Source organism: Cavia porcellus, unplaced genomic scaffold, assembly GCF_034190915.1.
Source record: "Cavia porcellus strain 051 isolate PalLab524CR breed Dunkin Hartley unplaced genomic scaffold, mCavPor4.1 scaffold_4, whole genome shotgun sequence".
NCBI lineage: Eukaryota > Metazoa > Chordata > Mammalia > Rodentia > Caviidae > Cavia > Cavia porcellus.
The window spans coordinates 61338431-61359463 of NW_026947487.1; the positions used below are offsets into that span (position 1 = coordinate 61338431).

Consider the following 21033-nt stretch of genomic DNA (forward strand, 5'->3'; position numbering starts at 1 on the left):
GAAAGAGAGAAAGAAAGAGAAAGAGAGAAAGAAAATTAAAGAAGAAAATTAAAGGCCTGAGGATATAGCTTAGTGCAAAGGCCCTAGGTTTAATCCCCAGTACAAAAAAATCTTTTCTTTTAGTCCAAAAGTTGGAAATAAAGAAAAAAGATGCCTGCATATATTTTCAATCCTAGTGACTCAATGCTATATTGACCCAGTACACCGAAGAATTAATATCCAGAAGAATTTTCTCCTTTTTTTAAAGACAGGTTTATACTATGTAGTACAGGCTGGCCTTGAGTTTCGTTATATGGGCCAGGCTGACCTCAAATTCAGGAGATCCTCCTGCCTCAGCTTCCTGAGTGCTGAGATCATAGGTGTGCATCACTACGACTGGCTCTAGAATTTTCTACAATAAAGAAAATGTCCTCTCTGCCCTGTACAGTGCAGTGACCACAGCCACACGGGGTTAGTGAGCACTAGGGATGTGATGGAGCTTAATTTTCAGTTTTACTCCCTTTTCATTTACGTAGTTACATGGAGCTGGTAACTATAGGTTTGCAAAGTGCAGCTCCAGAGGAGTGACTGTGGACAGAGGTGGTCTTGCACCCTGGAAGACATGTGGTCATCTAAAGACACTGCAGCTCTCGTAACTGTGGGGTATCACTAGCATCTAATAGGTGGAGGCGGGCACAGGTTACTTTGTGAGCTAGTTAATTCCTTGTCGTGGAGGGCTGTCCTGTACCTTGTAGGATGTTCCACAGTATCCCTGGCCTCTACTCACTAGATGCCAATAGCAAACCCTTGGTTGCAACACCAAAAAATTTCTTCAGCAATTGCCTAATATCCCGAGACAAAACCAACTTTGGTTGGTAATCACTGCCCCAAAAAATATATGACTGAAGGAAAACCTGTATAAACAGTGGAACTTTGCTTTTAGTCACTGGCTCCTCCCACCCCAGTTTTTTTGAGACAAGGTCTCACTATATTCTATGCTGGCTTTGATCTCACCATGTAGCCCACACTGGCCCTAGAACTTGTGGCTGTCCTCTTGCTTCAGCCTCCTGAGTGGTGGGTTCACAGGAGCCACTCCTGGCAAGCTACTTGCTTTTAGTGGACTTTACATATCATTAATTGTGAACTGGCATGATGACACACACGTGTAATCCAGCACTCAGGAGGCTGAAGCAGGAGGATCACCAGTTTAAGGTGGGACCCTGTTGGGGGATGAACCTGTAATAAAATACACAAAGTTAGGTAAATTTACTCCCCCCAAAAATGACCTCTATACAAATGTTCAGACTGAAACTTGTCATTAATAGCAGAATGATCAATAATCAATAGCAAAATGGTAAAATTACACTACTGATATAATCTTTCAATTCATTTTGTGCTAACAATAAAATCTTCAAATAGAGACTTTATATTTTAAAAGTTTACTTATTTTTTGGTTTTTTGGACACAGGATCTTACTGTGATTCAGGGTGGTCTCAGACTCACAGCAATCCTCATGCCTTCAGCCTCCTGAGTGCTGGGATTATAGACTTGTGCCACCACCCACAGGTAAATGATGTTTTAAAGAGAGCTAATTATCTAGTGGTTGTTGCTTGAAATGAGCCAGATCAGCTTGTGTTGTAGGATATTTGCATCTTTGCCCTTGAAATCTATAGCCTGTCTGGCCAGGCTGAAGGGTCTGTAAAGGGAAAAGGGTGGGGGATACTGCAGTGGTGCAGGCCCGTAATCCAAGCATTCTAGGAGGCTGAGGCAGGTGGACTGCAAATTGGAGCTCAGCCTGAGCAATTTAGTGATTTAGCAAGACCCTGCCTCAAAATAAGAAGACAGAGACTGAGGGTATAGCTCAGTGAAAAGACCCTGGATTCAACCCTCGGGATTCTCACCCCAAAACAACAAAAACCAGGTTGGTGACAAGTGACATCTGCTGGTAGGATTTACTCCTAATACAGATGGCCCTAAATTCTAACTCACTCAACCTTAGGAAATTAAAAAATCCTAAGTGATTGTGATCAAACAAGCATTAATTTCTTTTGTTCCACAGTGCAGAGTATTTCAAGGCATCCTGTTTATCTAACAGTTCTTCACCATGCTCATCAATATTGGTATTATTTCTCATTTTAGCCATTTTAATGGATGTATAGCAGCTGGAACTCTGAACATAGTTGATAAGGATGTAAAATAGTACACTTGGTTTAGAAAACAATTTGGCAGTTTCTTATAGAGCTCAATATGGGTCAGCGTATGACCCAGCAATTCCACTTCAAGGTAATCTCCCCAAATATGAGTATATCCACCCAGCCTTGAACAAGACTTCACAGAAGTCAGGGCAGCAGAAGTGCTTGCCCAGCAAATATGAGGCATTGGGTTCGATCAAAAGTACTACAAATATTAAAAAATGAAAAGCTGCAACTGAAAACAACCCAAATGGTTTTCAATAGGTGTGGGGGTAAAGAATCTACCAGCATATATATTAACATGAGCAAATATGTTGAAAAAAATCACTGAAAAATATTATAGTACTGTATGATTACAGTATAATCCATGTATATGGAAGTCTAGAAAAGACTAATCCATAGGAGTAAAAATTAAGATAGCAGTTACTTGGGGCCAGGAGCCAGGAATGGGACCTGCTATCTTTTGAGGTAAACGTTCTAGATTTTGTGGTTAGTTACAAGGCTATCACATTTATTAAAATTTTTTAAGCTAGTTAGAATGGATACATTTTTGTTACATATAAGTTAAAGTTCATTTATGTGTGTGAGTGATGCTGGGGAGTGAACCCAGGACCTTGTGCTGCCTGATCGCTGAGCTACATCCATAGCCCCTGACTCACTGGTAATTATTACTGTTTGGACAGTAAGCTTCCTACTGACAGACAGGGCCCCTCACTATATTCCGGTGCTTACTCAAAGAGCTTGCTCACTTCAAGCCATAGAATCTGCCAACAATCCCATGAGACAAAGGAACTGAGGCACCGAGGTTTTGCAACTCATTGAACAGTCTATGATTTGTAAATCTTACAGACAGGATTTAACCTGCACATACTTGAGGTTGGTTGGTAATAAATGAAATATACTGTTTTACTTAGTTACCTAAGAGCTAGTAAATTGAGGTAATCAACGTTTTGTTGGATAAAACTAGGTAAAGGGAAGACTATAGAAAATATAAGAGCAGAAGACAGATTCCCAACTTGGGCAATAAACTCTATTTCTGCATTTGTAAAACAAACCATTCCATATAGCAAACAGCTACTTATCACCTTCCTGAAAGGAAGTATTTCCTATGCATAGTTTAAAGTCATAAAAGGAGGAGTAGCTAAGCCTTGCTTTCCTTGTCCACAACTTTGGTCCCTCTCCAGGAAGTAAACCAGTTTCTCATTCCCTCCCTAATGCCCACTGGCAAGCTATTGCTCTTTCTTGTTTGTATCATATCCTGGCCTGGTGAGTAGGATTGTCTGTCTCCAAATGTTCTCCATTTTCCTCTATTCAACAAAAGTGCACTAATTTTTATTTCTTTACTTTTTGTCTTTTTGAGACAGCATCTTGCTATGCAGTTCAGGCTGGCCTTGAGCTCACTTTGTGGCGCAGGCTCATTTCTAACAACAGTCCTCCTGCCTCAGCCTCCCAAATGCTGGGATTAATAGTGTCCAAAATTAAATTAATTTTTTAAATTAAAATTTTTTGTTGTGAGATTTACTTATTGAGACAAGATGTTACTATGTTGCACAGGCCAATTTCTAAGTCTTGGACTTACCCAGTCATTTACTGTCTTAGCCTCCCAAACAGCTGGTACTGTGGACAGAAGACCATACTTGGCTGAAATTCTTGATTGGCTCAAGTTACTGTTTAAGTGGACAATGCAAATAATGCTCCCTGTTGAATGAAAAAGTCCATCCATCCTTCATTTTTTTTTGTACAACTCTTCATTTTTCTTGAACAATTGCCTTTTCTCATTATCCATGGTCTCTATATCAGTCATTTTGCCCTAATTGTCCAACGTCTTTATCCATCTCAAATGTACCAATTAGTTTTTTTCCCAAGATTTCCCTCCTGCCTTTCTGCTCTTGTCTGGACTGGCTGCTCTCTTGAGAATGCTGCACGGTGCCCTGGACTTTCATTGGATTTATTTCCTATGACTACACAGAGATGGTAATGTTCATGGTGATGACTGTGTTAGTGAATTGTGGAGCTTGGTGGAAATTACTCAGTTATTTATTTGGGAAGTATTCCATATACAGTAAGTTCACAAAGAGATGTTCTTAGAAAACTGGGAGTGTAGTTGAGTGGCAGAATGCTTCTTGCTTAGTGTGTGAGTCACAGGTTCCATCCCTAGTCCTTTCTTCATCTGAAAATTTTGAAATAGGGTCTGAGTCACTAAGTTGTACAGGTTGGGCTCAAACTTGTGATCCTTCTACTGAGTCTGTCAAGCATAAAAGTCTATATTCTTAGCCATATTTTAATGGCTCCTGAATTAAGTTCAATACACACATGTTGAACACTTTTCCAGAATGTTTTTCCTTGGAGCCCCAAAGGGCTCCAAGTAGTTTGGTACCAGGAAATCTGCTCCAAATGCATGCAAAATTTGCGTATGTACAGAGGCATATTTTTCTAGGGGACAAGGGTCAAAGCTTTTATTAAATATTTAAAGGAATTCAGAGTTCCTAACTCAAGACAAAAAAATAAATCAAGGACCTATAAAAATCCCTCTTTGGCTTTATATGCTTGGAGGAAATTGGCAATCCACGTTTGTAAAGAGCAGCATGAGAATATCTGCACTTTCTGATTAGGAAGCAAATGTTACTAGACTATAACAAGACATTAAAAGTAATTACAGCCTAATAAACGAGGGTATCTACAATTGCTACTTAACATTTGCCCTATTACAGAGTTCCAGAAAATATCTCACTTGGAACAAGCCTGGATCTGATATACAGCATGCTTTAAATTTTTCTCAAAGTTACAGACTTAGAAGGCAAAGAAAAAGTCTAATAACTAGTTATATATAAAGTATTTATTCTTATACACATATTTACCTACAAAATTTACAGAAAATGAAACAAAGCAGAATATAAAGAATACCCTCTTAACACTTCTTAGGAGCAGAGGGTTTTATTGCTGCAGTTCAAAGAATAAAATTTTATACACATGAAAGCCAAATGAACACATTTAAGTTAAATGACAGCCTCGTTAAAAAGTTTTTTTCCTATTATTGAAATTTTAGCTTTATGGTAAATGAAATTTAAAAGACTGCTCAAATAATAATTTAAATCTTTTCAAAGTTGTCTAATGAACAGGTAAAAAGGCACCTCCAGTACTTTAAAATATTTACAGCAATTCCAATAGTTTAATTTTAAGGGCTATTATGGTACATGTGGCTGTTATGCATACACAGTATGTCATTAACACTCTCTGAACAGTGAGAACTGTAGACGCTAGTTTACACTACCATGTTGTCCTGGTGATGGAGGACACTCAGTTTCAACCATGCAGTACTTGTGTTTGTCTACCACAGCATAAAACCCAATTATATAAAACAATGACTATCAAATTCTTGGACAATACATAATTTATAACTAAACTTGTACATTCAGGAGACTTCGGGGTGTTTTTAAAATTCTTAAAAAATATATAAAGTCTATTTAGTGTTAAATGAAAATAAACTGAAAAATAAAACCACAATAGCTGCTCAAGTTCAGTTTCTCGTTTAACAAAAATTGTTTCTCAAAGCATCTATAATTGCTTACAACATAATGGAGATTTTCCTCAGTCTGAGCAGAATCAGATGTTTTTCCTCCAGTACAATTTTAGAAGGAGTTACAAATGAAAGGCACACATAATAGCCGGTTTTAAAAAGCCGTGGGGATGGCAAGCAGATGTTCTTGAAATACTGGTGCAGGAGAACAAACACATAACATTTTCTTCTTTGTTTAACATTGGCATTGATTTGCTATTTACAGTAGTTTGCAAAAATACATTATAAAAACTGAATGAGGTTCTGTTTCTAAGTTTAACTTAGTAACATACATACATACTTCATCTGCAAAAACCTTTGCAAAAGCTGAAGTACTAAAGTGACACTAATACTGAACACAGGTAATCAAAGGTACTGATAACTTGAGTCATCATCATCAAGACCATCTGGGTAAATATTGCACACTTCTTGTCAGTTGTTGCTATAACCTTCATATATCCAACTGCAAAAGGAATCCTTTATGGCTTTTTGCTGTATCACTTATTTGAAGAAAGACTGTTTTAGGTCATATAACAAAGGGCAGATTGTCATTGAACATGAGGTCTAGGTTTCAAAATTAGTTTTCCTGTCTGTAAAAAAGAAAAAAAAATTTTTTTTGGCAACACACAGTTCTATTAAAAAATATCACCACTTATTTACATATTTTAAAGAGCATTTGCAGGGATAGAGAATATTTTTTTTGTACCAGGGATCAAATTCCTGACCTAGTGCTTGCTAGGCAGGCGCTGTGCCACTGAGTTATATCCCCAGTCCAGAATACTTTCTATAATCCAGATTACTTAATGGTTGTGTTTCAAATTTCCTTTATGCAGACTGAATTATTACTTTAAAACATATACATGGGGCTAGGGGTTTAGCTCAGTGGCACAAGTACCTGCCTGGTAAGTGCAAGGTCACAAGTTTCAGCCCCAGTATCAAAACAAAACAAAACACACACACATATGCAAGCAAGGCTGGGATGCAGCTCAGTAGTAGACTTTGTGTTTAACACTAAGCCATTCTTAGTCTCAACATAGCAGCACATGGGTACATGTATTGCAATACAACACTGCATAATACCTGGGTTCAATCACTACTAAAAGCAAAGCATACACGCATGTACACACACACACACACACACACTGACTCACTCTCTATCCACTGGTTACCTAGAAATCACTTAATCATCCACTGGATAAAATTCCAAACTAGATTTATGTTTCTTATAAAACCAAGTTTTTAACACATAAAACTACTTTTTGTTTTATTTTCTCATGATTGAACCTAGGGCCTTTGAACTGAGCTACATTCTCAGCCTTGTTTTATTTTGGGACAAGGTCTCATTAAAGTACTAAGTTGCCCTGGCTACGATTAAATTTGTGATTCTCCTGGCTCAGCCTCCTAGAGTGCTGGAATTACAGATGTGTGACACCACACCCAGCTACACAAAACTTTTTCAGCAAAAATTTGCCTTTCCAATATAAACAAATTTTAATTTGGATAAGTTAAAAAGTAAAGCCTGCTGGGTGTGGTGGTAAACACTTGCAACTCCAGCACTTGGGTGAGGCAAAACTCCCATGACTTCAAGCTCAGCATGGTCTACCATAGTGAGACTCTGTCTCAAAATTTAACAACCAACCAAACAAAAAAACTAGTAAATAAATGACTGGAGAAATGAAGACTTATACACTACTGGTGTTTAATGTATGTTGGTAAAAACACTTGGGTACAGCTAAGCCATTCTTAGTCTCAACATAGCAGCACATGGGTACATGTATTGCAATACAACACTGCGATTATTGAAATATTTAACTTTTGCCAATACGACAGGTAAAATATGGGAACTGACTGTTTTACTTTGGATTTGCCTGACTATAAATAAGGCTGTCTGATCATTCATGTATTTATTTTGGGGGGCTGTTATTTTCTTTTGGTCTTTCTGAGATAGGATCTTGCTATGGAGTTCAGGTTGGCCCTTCAACTCACTTTGTAGCCCAGGTTGGCCTTATGCTTGTAGCAATCCTCCTGTCTCAGCTTCCTGAGTGCTGGGATTATAGGAATTTGCCACTATGCTGGGCTTGTTATTGATTTTTAATAGTTCTTTTACTATCACAGACATTATCCTCTTTTACATATTTTTATACTTCGTTTTTGTTTCTTGAGACAGGGTTTCACTGTCTGGCCTTGAACTCTCTACACAGTACAAGTGGGCCTCCAACTCACAGCAATCCTTTTGCCTCGGTCTCAAAGACTGCCAGGACTACAGGCATGTGGCACCATACCTGGCTTATAAATACTTCCTTCTAACCACTGCAGCTAATCACAGGGTCTCACTGAGTCACTAAATTGCCCCGTCAAACCTTTAATCCTCTTGCCTTGGGCTCCTGGGTAGCTGGGATGACATACATGTACCACCACCTACCAGCTGTGTTCAGTCTTTGTTCTGCTCCAGTTATCTTCCTGCTCTAACATTTTTTTGTGCTAGGGACTGAACTAGGAACTTGTGTATACTGAACAAGTGCTCAAACTTTTAACTGTTTATTCTAATTTTATATAATGAATTACTTATTTCATGAATTTTAAACACTGAAGATTGCCAAGCATGGTGGTGCACACCTGTAATCCTCACACTCAGGAGGCAGAGGCAGAAGGATCACTGTGAGTTTGAGGCCAGCCTGGACTACATAATGAGCCTCTCCCTCAAGGAAAAAAAAAAAAACAAGCAAAACTGAAAAAGTGCTTTTATAATAAAATCAACAAATCAAGATAGTAATAAAAGTCTGAGATACTCTTAAGATACACTGGTATATGATCTATTGTTTAAAACACAGTAGATCATATATGCATAGTCTATATATTAATCTATAACTTTATTTCACAAATGACATAGAATACCAGGAGGTAACAGTTTATAAAACCAACATTTCTTGAGCCTTTTTTGGCCAATTATAATCATCATATTTTATTGAATTTAAGATGACTTCAATTGTATCCTGAGTTTATGTCATTAAGAAAGATTAAGTTGCCAAAAGTGCCAATTTAATTGTTAGATACCATTATTAATGCATCTCAACTGTAGAGGTGTTAAAAAGTAAAAGTATTTCAGAATCAGTGCTTAAAGGATAGTCTATTAATGCTACAAATTTGTTGTTAATAAAATGTCTTCCTTCCTTCCATTTCTTTCTCTCTCTCTTTCTTCCTTTTGTACCAGAAGTCAAACTCACGACTTTATCCTTGCCCAGGCAGGCATTTATGCCACAGAGCTAAATCCCCAGCCCAAAATATCTATTTACCTAAAGCTAAACACCTCAGTTCTTTATGCAGGGCTCTAATTTTTTAATGAAAAAAAAATACTTACATCATCACAAGACATATTGTACTCTGCTAATACTGTTCGACACCGAGCAGCTATACTGAATAAATGTTGTCAAGAAAAATTTCTCATTTTAACAGGAAGCTTCTAACAACCAACCAGATCACTGAGAAGGAGCTTTTGTTAATAGTAAAGGATACATGGATGGTGCAACTACTCTCTTGTGTATTCCAGCGAAGAACAAGCCTATTAGGGTGATACAGCTAATGGTGAAAAATGGATGGTTCCATAATGATGTGAAGAAGGATACCTGTAAAAGAAGAGTTTAAAATATAAAAATGTTAAAATCTTAGAATCGTACTGATTCTTACCTGCCCACTTGTGCATAAATACACATATTACTTTGCAGCCCAGGTTGGTCTTCAACTGGCAACAATCCTGCCTCAGTCTCACAAGTACTGGAATTACAGGTGTGTGCCACCACACCTGGCTATGAGTTTGGTTTTGAAGCTACTGAGATTTTGATGGCCACAGGTATTCAAGAAGGAAAAACAATTAGTATTTCATGAAGAATTAGAATTCACCAGAAATGGTGGCATATTCCAGCAATCCCAGCTACTTTGGAGGCTGAGACATGAATATCACAAGCATGTTCAAGTGTAGGCTTACAAAGGGTTTGGGGGTATAGTTCAGGAGTAGAGTAAATGGTGCCATGCCTGAGACCCAGTATGACCCCTGGCATGAAGAAAAAACAACAAGTCAAGAGAAGAAGAGGCTTACTTCAGATCTGGTCATAATCAGATGACAGAAAACAGGACAATACACAATTCTAAAAGTACACAGAAGACCAAGAGTCCAAGGATGATCTATGACTGGAACAACAGTGGACACTGAAACCAGATGACCGGGCAATAGAAACAGACTAGAGAGAGAAGAGATAAGCATTCAAAGTGGCTAGAAAAAGAAGTCAAGTGGACTAGTAGTGACTGGATGGGAGTGAGAGTCAAGCTAAGCACATCCCAGGCAAACATCAAAGAATTGTGCTGTGTTTTAAGAAAACTAAACACATATACTTGTTTCAAGAGAGAGAAAAACACCAGACAGATGTCTCAGCAAGGTGAAATAAAAGAAAGGGAGGCTGAAAACATCTGGAGGGAAGAAGCCCCCCAAAAGGTAAGACCCCGAAGAAAGGTTATTCCAAAGGGATGTCTTCTTAAATCTCGGAAGACAGTTTAATTCCTGTAAGGAAGTGGTGTGTGTGGTCCACACGGTGTTAGCCGAAACAGTGCTTTATGTTTTCATGTTAATTAGGTCAGACAGTATTAACCCCTTTCCTCCATGACAGTGATAGTCAGCAACTGAACAGCAGCTGTTCCCTTTATGGCACCTGCCATATTCTTTTTCTTCTAAGTTTCTTCCAGCTGGTCATGGGTTCCCCCATGCTTCTCCAGCTAGCCACTGACTTCTGTGCTTACAACTCCTGCTGTGGACACAATTGCTGGATAAAGCTATCGACGGGGTTGGGATTATTAAATACTGAAATAAAAAGAGCCAACCCTAAGGCCAATAGTGATATTCTCACCTAATTTAGAAAATTATATTAACTACATAGTTTTGGTTCTATTTCAAATTACATTTAATTCTGTGTTTTATTAAGATCTCAACTAGCTGAAAGCAGCTTATATTTTTCCCAATTAGAAGTCAGACTCATTTCCCAAGACAGACTTTTTCAATCTTCTTGCCAGTCTCCTTCCACTCTTCCCCCAAAGATGAGTACCAAGCACAGTCCTCAGATAAGGCTTTTATAAATGAGCACACAGGAGAGTTTCCTGTCTGCCATAAAACTCCCTCTATTAACATAAAATTCCATCATCCATCTCCCCAGGTTCCTAGCTTTTTACATCTCCCCTTCCGTGGATAGTTAGGGAGGCCATATGCTAAATAAACCCTTGGCTGTCTGAAGCACCATTCAGACTGATGACAACAGCCTTTCTATCAGGTTTTTCTTCTGCATAATCTAAAAAGTTAAAATAAAACTATGTGAAGTAGTCTACTTGATTATTAGAGGGAGCAATTTTTAAGATTTATGAAAATCATAACATTGTCACTACTGAAAACTACACCAGGGGAACACAGTTCACTAAAAAACTGGAGACTGTGGCTTCTAAAATAACATAAAGTTTGAGTTTGAAATTAAGGCACAAATTAGTAGAACGAGGTAGAAATCTGAGAAATGCTTTATCAGCTTTCATTGAAGAATGCTTCAAGAGATACCATTACGAAGTAGGTTATTGCATTTGGCACAGGATTGTTCTTACACAGAGCCCAAGGGGAGATCTCTTAGTCTTTCCTATATTAAACTCCAGGCAGGAAACTTTTAAGATATAAATGCTGAGAAAAAAAAAGCTTTGCTAGCTCAAGAAACAGACACATACATTCCCACAGACAACAAAAAGCACACAATCAACTGTAACTTTGATGATCAGGTAAACTCAATTCTGCCTGGGTCACATGGCCTATACACTAGTGACCTGGTTGCCTTCCTAGTTTTGTTCTAACCTGTTTTTTACGCAATTATATTTTGCTGCTCTACCGTATGTTTCCTATAAAGTCATCCCAAATGCTTTGTGGATTGAAGAACGTGACTAACACAGATATCTCAGAGAAGAAAATATTATTAAAAGCTGGCACTGACAACACTAAAACAGCAGAACAGAGAGAATGTTCACACTGAAATAAGGCAACAATGAGCAAAGTTTAAACAAATGTAAAAGTGCTACATAAATTGAGAAACAAATTGCAAAATAACCTAAATGGAGTAAATTTCTTAGGCTTTTTCTCCTGCAAAGAAATTTAAATCACAACACTCAGCCAACGCTTTCCTTAAGCAAATTAGCACAGGGCTTACTTTTAATAATGATTAATGTCATTAGTAGTAGTTACAGGCTGCATTTAAATAACACTTTACAATTAACAAAGCATGGATATAACCATTACCTTATTTAATCTACCAAAGGTTTAAAAGAAAATTTCTACCTTTTGTGTCTCAGGATCTATTAACCAGTTCCAGGCACCAGTAGCTGTACAGACAGATACCACTATAAGAAGCACTGATGAAAGATAAATACAAAATTAGTAAGCAAATACACCCTTACTATTTGATACAACAATCACACGCTCCTAATAAATGAGAGCCAATGAATACAGCACTATATTAAATGGAAAATGGGTTGACTAGACTCAAGAAATCAGGAGACTTGGCACATGACTTGGAGAATTCTCTAAACATCCTGAATTAATTTTTGAAGATATAATTGAGGATGCTACTGACTCCCTGATTACTTAGCTAGATGTTATAAAAATGAAGATTACTAAAATCAAAAGCAAGAACCACAATGGTAAAACTTCAGTATAAGATTCTATGGGGGGGGGGAGATTCTATATTTACTTCTTTTTTGCAGTGCTGGGGATTGGAGTCAGGACCTTCACAATGAGCTACATCCCCAGTACTTTTTTTTAAATTTTGAGACAGGCTCCTTCTAAACTGCTTAATTGCTAAGGTTAGGCTTAAATTTGTGATCCTCCTTCCTCAGCTTCCTAGCATGCTGGAATTACAGGCATGTGCCACCATACTCAGTTCTTCAATATAAGATTCTGTCATATAATAACTTTTACTGTGCTTGGTGTTTATTTTTTAGATGACAACTCAAAAAAAGGAACATCTCTGGTGTGAGAAACCAAAAGTATAAGTAAGGACAAAACATGTAACAGCTATTGTGAAATGGGAAGCAAATGTTCAAATGGGGAGAGGAACAAGAGAGGGGAGAGGGGGAAAGAATGGAAAAAACGAGAAAAGGAAAAAAATGGAAACAAAGCTTTTGTACATAGAGTGGGGAAGAGGGGCTGAAGGGAAGGCAGGGGGATGGGGAAAAGAAGAATCAAGTTATACCATGTAGAGGAACAAATTCTCTATGATGAATGTGATCATTATGTATACCTAAAATGTACCAGTAAAATCAGATTAAAAAAAGAAACAACTATAAAACCAACTTCCATTTTCTAATGTAAACAAGCCAAAGAAGAATTATTTTCAAATGCACTGAGATGACTGACTCAAGAGCTTTCCTGGTGACTTGTGTGTGGCTGAATCACACAAAGGTCAGTGTTAGGAATGTGGAGTCAGTGTGGAGCAGACCAATCAGTCTCAGGTCTTCTTTGTAGGACTTAAAGGAAGTCAGGGTCGACATCGTTGCTGATGGAATAGAGAAACACTAGATTCCTCCTTACTGAGCTACAATTTTTTAAAATTCCAAATAATCATACATAAAACAATACACTAACAGTGAAAGAACACTCAAACCTAGCTAATGTTCCAGAGAGGACATTGGCTGTTAGGATGCATTAAGTTTTTCAAATGTGGTGATCAAATTTCAAAAAACTGCAGTTCTTAGAGATGTACTTTATTTTATTTACTTATTTTGGTTTTGTTTTGTTTGTTTTTTGAGACAGGGTCTATTCAGGTTGGCCTTGAATTTGAAGTGATCCTCTGGTTTCAACTTCTAAGCTCTGGGAATATAGGAGTGTGGCACCATGCCTAGCTTAAAAATGTATTTTTACCTTATTTATTTAGTCTTCCTTGAGATAGGGTTTCACCATATAGTTTAGGCTGGCCTTGAACTCATAGTGATCCTCCTGTCTCAGCCTCCCAAGTGCTGAGATTACAGGTGAGTGCCACCATGTTCAGCTGAAGATTTTTAAAAGTTGTATTTTTACTTGCACACACAAAAAAATCTCATTTTAGATATTTAAGAACAAAATTGAAATTATGTTCTCAGAACAAGTTAAACTCAATTTCAATTTCCTGTAATTCCATACTTCCAAATCTATATTGAACAGGCAAAAGAATCTGTATTACACAGGCAGGGTCGTTTCCTTTTTGTTCACCTTTTTTCCAGAGGATCTCACTCTTTTCCTGGCCTGGAACTTCATATGTATCCCAGACTGGTCTCAAATTTTCGATACTCCTGTCTCAGCCTTATAAGGGCTGGGATAACAGGTGTGCACCACATATGGCTACACAGGCAGTTACAAATGAAGAAAAATCAAAACAATACACTAGAAAAAAGCTTATTATACATATACATGCTTTCTACTTAGTAATAAGCTGATGCCATTTACATGGAAGCACTTAGATATATACTGGAAAAAAAAGGAAAGTTTGCAAATCACACTGTATTTAGTAAGACAGTATAACACCATATAAACTTTTAGATTCTCAGATAATAGTGAAACAAAGATTTTGGAGGCAATTCCTAGATAATCCAGAGAATCTGAAAAATTCATTACTTAGGAATCCTGATCAATCAAGAGTTCTTACAACATATGATTAAATCTTTACAAATAGATTAATAAAAAGCCCACACAAAAATCTTGACCTAAAAAAGAACTCAATTTCAATACTGCTCCTTTGGTCCTGAAAAACTGTAAATTGAGTTATACTTTTAACTTGGGCTGCGGATGTCGTTCAATGGTAGAATGCTTGCCTAGTATTTGTGAGGCCCTGGGTTTGACTGATCCCCAGCACCACAAGGAAAAAAAAGGCATATCCTCAATGTGTACTACTGTACTTCTTTCTAGGTAGGAATTAAACTTGAGCAACAAATATCTAAGATACTGAGACTGTTCCAAAGCCAGGCATGGTGTCAACACTCCTGCAGTCCCTCCCTGGGGAATGGGAGACAGGCAGAGGTAGGATTGCTTTAAGCCCAGGCTAGCACTGGCAAATGTGAGACCTTGTGTATATATATGCATACACACATATCTACAAGATGTTCCAATACAGGTTAACCAAGCCTTTTGTTTGATATCTTATCGCTTAACTATTTGCCTACTTTTTTACACTGTATTTCCATGGGGCAGTAAGCACAATTCAAATTGTATTTTGTAGGACTCATATTTATGAACAGATAGCAATAATGTGGATTTACTTTCTGCATAAAGCTTCAAAGCAGTAATTAAACTGTATTAAAAAACAACTAAGAGGCTGTGCATGGTGATACATGCCTATAATCCCAGCTACTGGAGAGGCGGAGGTAGTTACTGGGGAGGTGGAGGTAGCATGATCACAAACTTAATGAGACCTGTCTCATTAAAAATGAACGAACTTAATTGAGACTCTGTCTCATTAAAAAAATTTCTTAAAAAAGGGTTGAGGAGGTGCTGGTGATTTAGCTCAGTGGCATAAGCACCTGCCTTGTAAGCAGGCAGTCGTAAGTTTGATCCCTGATACCGATAAAAAGAAAGGGGGTTGAAGGGGACTGGGGATTTAGCTCAGCAGCTTAAGCACCTGCCTGGCAAGCATGAGATCACAAGTTTGATCCCCACTACCATAAAGAAAAAAAAGAAGGTTGGGGTGATCATAGCTCAGTGGCAAAGCCAACCTGTGTTCAATTCCCAGTACCAAGAAAAAAACCCAACCAAACAAAATTTCATAACCTTTGCAAGTATACATTAAACATCATTTTGTCCCTCTTTGATGCTAGGGATTGAACTAAGTACCTCACATGTGCTAAGCACATACTCTGTCACTGAGCTAAATGCTCAGTGAATATAGGATTTTCCTTTTGAGATATGCTCTTCTATGTAGTTCTGGCTGGTTTCAAACTCTTGGCAATTCTCCTGCCTCAGCTTTCTGAATGCTGGAATACAGGTGTGTTCCACCACATCTGGCAAGATTTTTCTTAAAACAGTAAAACTTTTATAGAACTGCTGAATGTGCTACTCAAATTTGTGTTATATGTATTTTGGGGAAGGGGGTGAAGATCAACCCACAGCTTTCATGTATGCACCATTGCCAGCCAGTCCTTTCCTATTCTGAGACAGTGTTTTGGTAACTCACTAAATCATGCAGGCTATGCTGGAACTTGTGCTCCTCCTGCCTCAGCCTTCAGGAGAGCAGCAATTCTAGATGGCACTACCACTGCTACTGTATGTGTCTTTAAATCAAAACTATAATGTTTAATAAAAATTAAGCATATGAGCAGTCATGGTGGGTACAGCTTGTAATCTCAGATGGGAAGCTGATGCAAGTGGATCACAGTTTGAATATAGCTTGGATAACACAGGGAGATCATGTCTCAAAAAATGTCAATAAAAAATGACTGGGGAGGGGCTGGGGATTTAGCTCAGCGGCATAAGCACCTGCCTTGCAAGCAGGCAGTCGTGAGTTTGATCCCTGGTACCAATAAAAATCAAAAAGACAAAAAAAAAAAAAAAATGACTGGGGATGTAGCTCAGTGCAAAGGCCTCGGTTTCAATCAATAATATTACAACAACGCAAAAACCAAAAATTTATTTTCATAGAAAATAAAAATGTAACTACACAAAACGGTTATTTTGCTTTGTTTTTGAGACAGGGTCTCACTATGTTAGCCAGGCAGAAGTCCTTCCCAAATCCTGGAATTACAGGCCTGCACCACCGTGCCTTGAAAAGACTGATCTTTTAGGGTGACCAGTTACAATTTCCTTTTCATAAACATTTCTTTGCAATGCATTGTTTATAATGTTAAATGAACTTACACATTGTGTACACGATGACAAATCTTACGATTTAGTAAAGGAAGCATTTGTTAATCAAGTTTTATGAAACAGCAAGTCATTTCTATTGCAGGTCACAATTATCAATTTGTCAGTTTAGTCTGCCTTTAAAAAGTCAGGAACTTACTTCTCCAACGTCCAGTGGCAGGTTGCAAGCAATGAATATATTCTGTAAGCCTCCTCTCGAATGCCTTTAGATCTAGGTAAAAAGATTTCAAGTCTCTAATTAGCCATGCTTAGTAGTTTTAATATATTGACTTTTTTAAAAGACAAGGTCTTACTATGTAGTTCAAGCTGATTTTGAACTCATGATGTCATGATGATCTTCCTGCCTCAGCTTCCCAAGGGCTGGGATTATAGGCTTGTGGCACCCATGCCAGGCCAGACAAAATTTTAGATACACTATTTTAGATTTTATACATCAATTTACACATCACTGCAGTGTTTACTACAGCTGTTTTAAGTACGAATAAAAACATCAGATTTCTTATAGTATTTCCGATTTCACACGTAAGGAAACTAACTGGTTAGTTTTCGAAGTGTGAAAAGTGGTATGCGGAAAATCAGCGGCATGTCAGTATCCAAAACTAAAATGGGGGAGGAGTTTGCAAAAAAAAAAAAAAACAACAATCAAAATCTAGCAGAGCTCTAGTTATGTTGGGACCAAGAAATTTGACTAGAATATCAAAATCTTCGACGTTCTTTGAGCAGCAACTCCCCGCTTCTGACTCTTGTAAACAAGCATAAGCCGTGGCTCGCTAGACTTCCGGACACCGATAACGGTGCCTGTGGAAACACTGCTCCCCTCCCAGTGGGTTACAGGTGATCTCAGCCGCATCATCAAAGCGTAGGTGCTTTTCTCCAAGACGGGGGCGTCCAAAGTGTTCTCTCTTAACAAGAGGTGGGGTGACGTTTCCGCAGTGGTGTCTTTAAACTTTAGAAAGACCTCCCAACCTTGGCAGATACCGGAAACCACGGGAAGCATTAGGGATACAACTCGTGGGGTCATCGCTTTAAAATGAAAATGTATTAAGATACTACAATAGGCGAGGTTCAACTGGCGGCTCATCAACAGAGAACAAAACTGGAGCGAGGCGAGGAACCCCATTCGCGGCGAGAGCTCGCACGAGCCAGGCAGCGGACGCACCGCCCCAGCGTCCTGCCCCAACGCCCCCACCCTAAGCCACCCCCCCCCCCCCGCGGCCTCCAAAGCCCCACAGGAAGGAGCCCGGCGGTGGGCTCGGGCCATCCACATTACCTTCCGCCTGCTCCAGCGAGTTCATGTCGGGCGGCAACTACGGTCACCGCCGCGGCCCCGTCTGCATCGCAGCCCAGATATCCCAACCGGGTCCGTAACGCCAACTCCCACCTCTAACCGATCTCCCCCGCACCTTCTTGGCGCCCCGCCCTTCTCTTAGACCCGCTATGCTTATTGGATAGTTCTGTCTCACCCTCCGACAAAAACGATTTCTTATTGGCTAGTTTCTGCAATGGCTCGGAGCCCAGCATTGGACGGTCAGCCGGAGGGGTCAAGAATGCCGGTGGCCGGGTTGACGAAACGCTGGCGCCGCCTCCTGTTCTGGGGAGGAACTGCTGTCTCCGTGCCAGTTTGTTCTCTGGTCATTCATATATAAATTTTTCTAATTCCGCGCTTGGCTCTTTCATTCCTCATGTATTGCTGATTTATCGCCGACTAGCTTCCTGGCGGTATTCCGATCTCTAACGCTAACGAGGTATTGCATAAATCAAAGAACTCAAGGGGAAATAAAATATGTTCAGAACTAGATAGAACTCCAAATAATAGATTTCCTTAATTACGGTAGCTCTCTCCTAGGCACCCAACCCCTTCCCATTTCTCTCTTAGTTAATTTCTTCTCATATCATCCAGCTTTCATAAATCACAAAGAAGGCAAAATACGAGCCTTCTTACATATACTTTTTAAAAAATCTGTAAGGCACTGGCTATATTTATATTTGATTATAATATCTTCTTATTTCCTTCTTGTAGTCATTCATTCATTCAGGAACTATTGCACTATGCTAGGCACTGTTATCTATCTGAGACACAATTTTTGAGCAAGATAGACAAGATTCTTGCCCTCAAAGTTGAAGGGTTACAGCAAGCAATAAACATGCAAATAAATAATTGATTTCAGATAAGGGTACTTATGTATAGGAAGTAACAGGGTAAAGATACAGTGAAATAAAGGTTATCAGGAGCTAGTGTATTGGTCAGGTTTAATGGGGCAAGTGCAGTAGAACTGAGAACCCTGAGGTGATAGAGAAGAAACCAGCACTGCAAAGATGTGGGCTAACTGGGTTCCAAACAGCCCTGGAACGTTTCTGCTATGGGTAATTTTTGTTTTTTTATTTCTCCTCAATCTTCTTTCTCCCCACTTGCTTGTGGAAGTAAAGATAGGATATTTGCCTTGTTACTTCCCTCTACCACAGCACTATTCAAAGCTGACTACTTAGAGATCTACTTTGGATCAAACCCCTTACGTGTATGCTCTCATTTAAACTTCTTGCGTGATCTGTGTGTTTCTTTTAAACACAGAGAACCCAATTTTTACCATGTTTTTTTTTTTACTAACCAAACTGACATTTTAAAAAATTGATGATTACAATGAATATTGATGAGAGCCATCTCATATGATGATAGAAGATTAAACTATTACATTTCTTAAGAATTTTTGTCAGTGATATTAGGAAGCCATAAATATGTGAATACCTTTGACTAAGGGATTAGGCTAGTGAAATAGTCACAGATATGCACAAAATTTACATGTCAGGATATTTTTACACTATTTCTTCACAGTAACTGAAGAGAAAAAAATTTTTTTGCAGGTTTGGGAGTTTAATGTGCATGTAAGGTCACACTGTGCAAGGGGTCCGAAATGGGGTTCACAGGTGGTGGAAGAGGGACATTACTGGCTGCTGCACCTGCTGTGTGTGTGCTCCTGGCGTGCGTGATAAAAGACATTTTAAAACCAAGAGTGGATATTATCTCACATTATTGCTACAGAAATCATGTTGGAAAAGAATATATTAAAGTATTAAAAATTGTTCATGTTGAAAGATCCAATAGCGTAACCTCAATTTATTATTTAAAATATATTTGTAACAATAGAGTAAATGGTAAGATTTATCTCTGAATCATAAGGTTATTGGCTTTTTGTATTATTTTGGGTGCTTTCCTGTTGTTTTCAAATTTGTATTTTTTAGTACATAATGATTATACTCATTGTGGCGAGTTGATACATATACTTAACACACCTTAATTCTGTTTACTTCCCCTTCCAATGTGATCTTTTTAAAACGTGGATCAAAACCCACGAGAGGGTCCCAAAACCCGCTTAGTGAATCATACCCAGTTCTTTTTTATTGAGCTAAACTAAAAGGTAAAAATGCCATCCTCGGATTTTGGTTCATGGCCATCTCTTTCAGGGCGTGTGAGGGACAGTATGAACCGTGTTCTCATCGCGACGTGAAGCACAAATATCCCTAACTGAGGCTTCTTGTCAAAAAAAGTTTGAAAGTTTGAGAGCCTTCAAGCTGGTATACCTGGGCCAGTTTTACCACTGAGATGAGTTTGTGCAGATCTCGCAATTATTGCCATAGCCTGGCTGTCAGCCCTGAGTCAAACTTGGGCCACCAGTTCCAGCTCTCCACCTCCAAGTGGAGCGCAGCGATTCCCCTCGGGCATCCAGCCGTGCTCGGAGGATGGCTACTGAACATCTGCCCCCGACGGCAGGCCGGGTGGGCGAGGAGTGGGGACGCTGCTGAATGCTGGGGTAAGTGGGAGAGCGCTCTGCCCGCTGAGGTACGTCGGTCTGCCTGGGTGGGGTGTGCGAGGGAAGGGTAAAGGCTACCTCCTGGCGCCTTCATTTTCAGCTGTCCTGAAATTTCAGCTGTGCTCAAATAAATGTCAAACATGCCTTTGAAAAGGTGCACTTTATTAGCCTGTCGTCGGCATCTATGTATGGATCATGAGGTCTGAGAGGAAATAAGGGAGAAGGAGAGGAAAACAGAGCTTCGGAGTCAGGTTAAGGAATTTGGAAAAAGAAGATGGGGCCAAATGGAACAATTTACAGAAGCGTCATATAGATGGATGTCTCAAGGAGAAGGTACTAACAAATATTTAAGAAATGCATGTTTCAAGTACTGGGATATAAGCTGAGGGTGCATAGATCTGTAATAATCACTCCTTTCTCAAAGGAAAGAGTTTAGTGTAAAAACATAAGAAGGTTAAACTCCAGTGACCTTAAACATCAGTGATAACGTGAAAATCCCCGTCTAAGAGTGATATCTAAATAACCAAAGCTTGTTATCTTTTGCTGGGGGCCTGGCACCCTGTCTGTCAGGAATATCACCCTGCCACTCCCCCACACACTGGT

General features: G+C 39.0%; 1 protein-coding gene and 1 long non-coding RNA gene across 2 annotated transcripts; one reads left to right on the top strand and one right to left on the bottom strand.

Annotated features, from left to right (window-relative positions):
• The first annotated feature begins 495 nt into the window (after window positions 1-495).
• Window positions 496-9395, top strand: LOC134475720 (uncharacterized). The gene is made up of 2 exons (XR_010046931.1): window positions 496-1545; window positions 9181-9395. It is a non-coding gene; the product is annotated as an uncharacterized LOC134475720 (long non-coding RNA).
• On the bottom strand, window positions 4990-18051 carry Cnep1r1 (CTD nuclear envelope phosphatase 1 regulatory subunit 1). The gene is made up of 6 exons (XM_003477504.5): window positions 17895-18051; window positions 16764-16835; window positions 12077-12150; window positions 9241-9350; window positions 9086-9140; window positions 4990-6317 (listed from the first exon to the last, which is right to left on the bottom strand). Exons 1-6 carry the CDS (start codon window positions 17917-17919, stop codon window positions 6276-6278), a joined length of 378 nt encoding a protein of 125 aa, XP_003477552.1. The 5' UTR covers window positions 17920-18051; the 3' UTR covers window positions 4990-6275.
• Between the last annotated feature and the right edge of the window lie 2982 nt (window positions 18052-21033).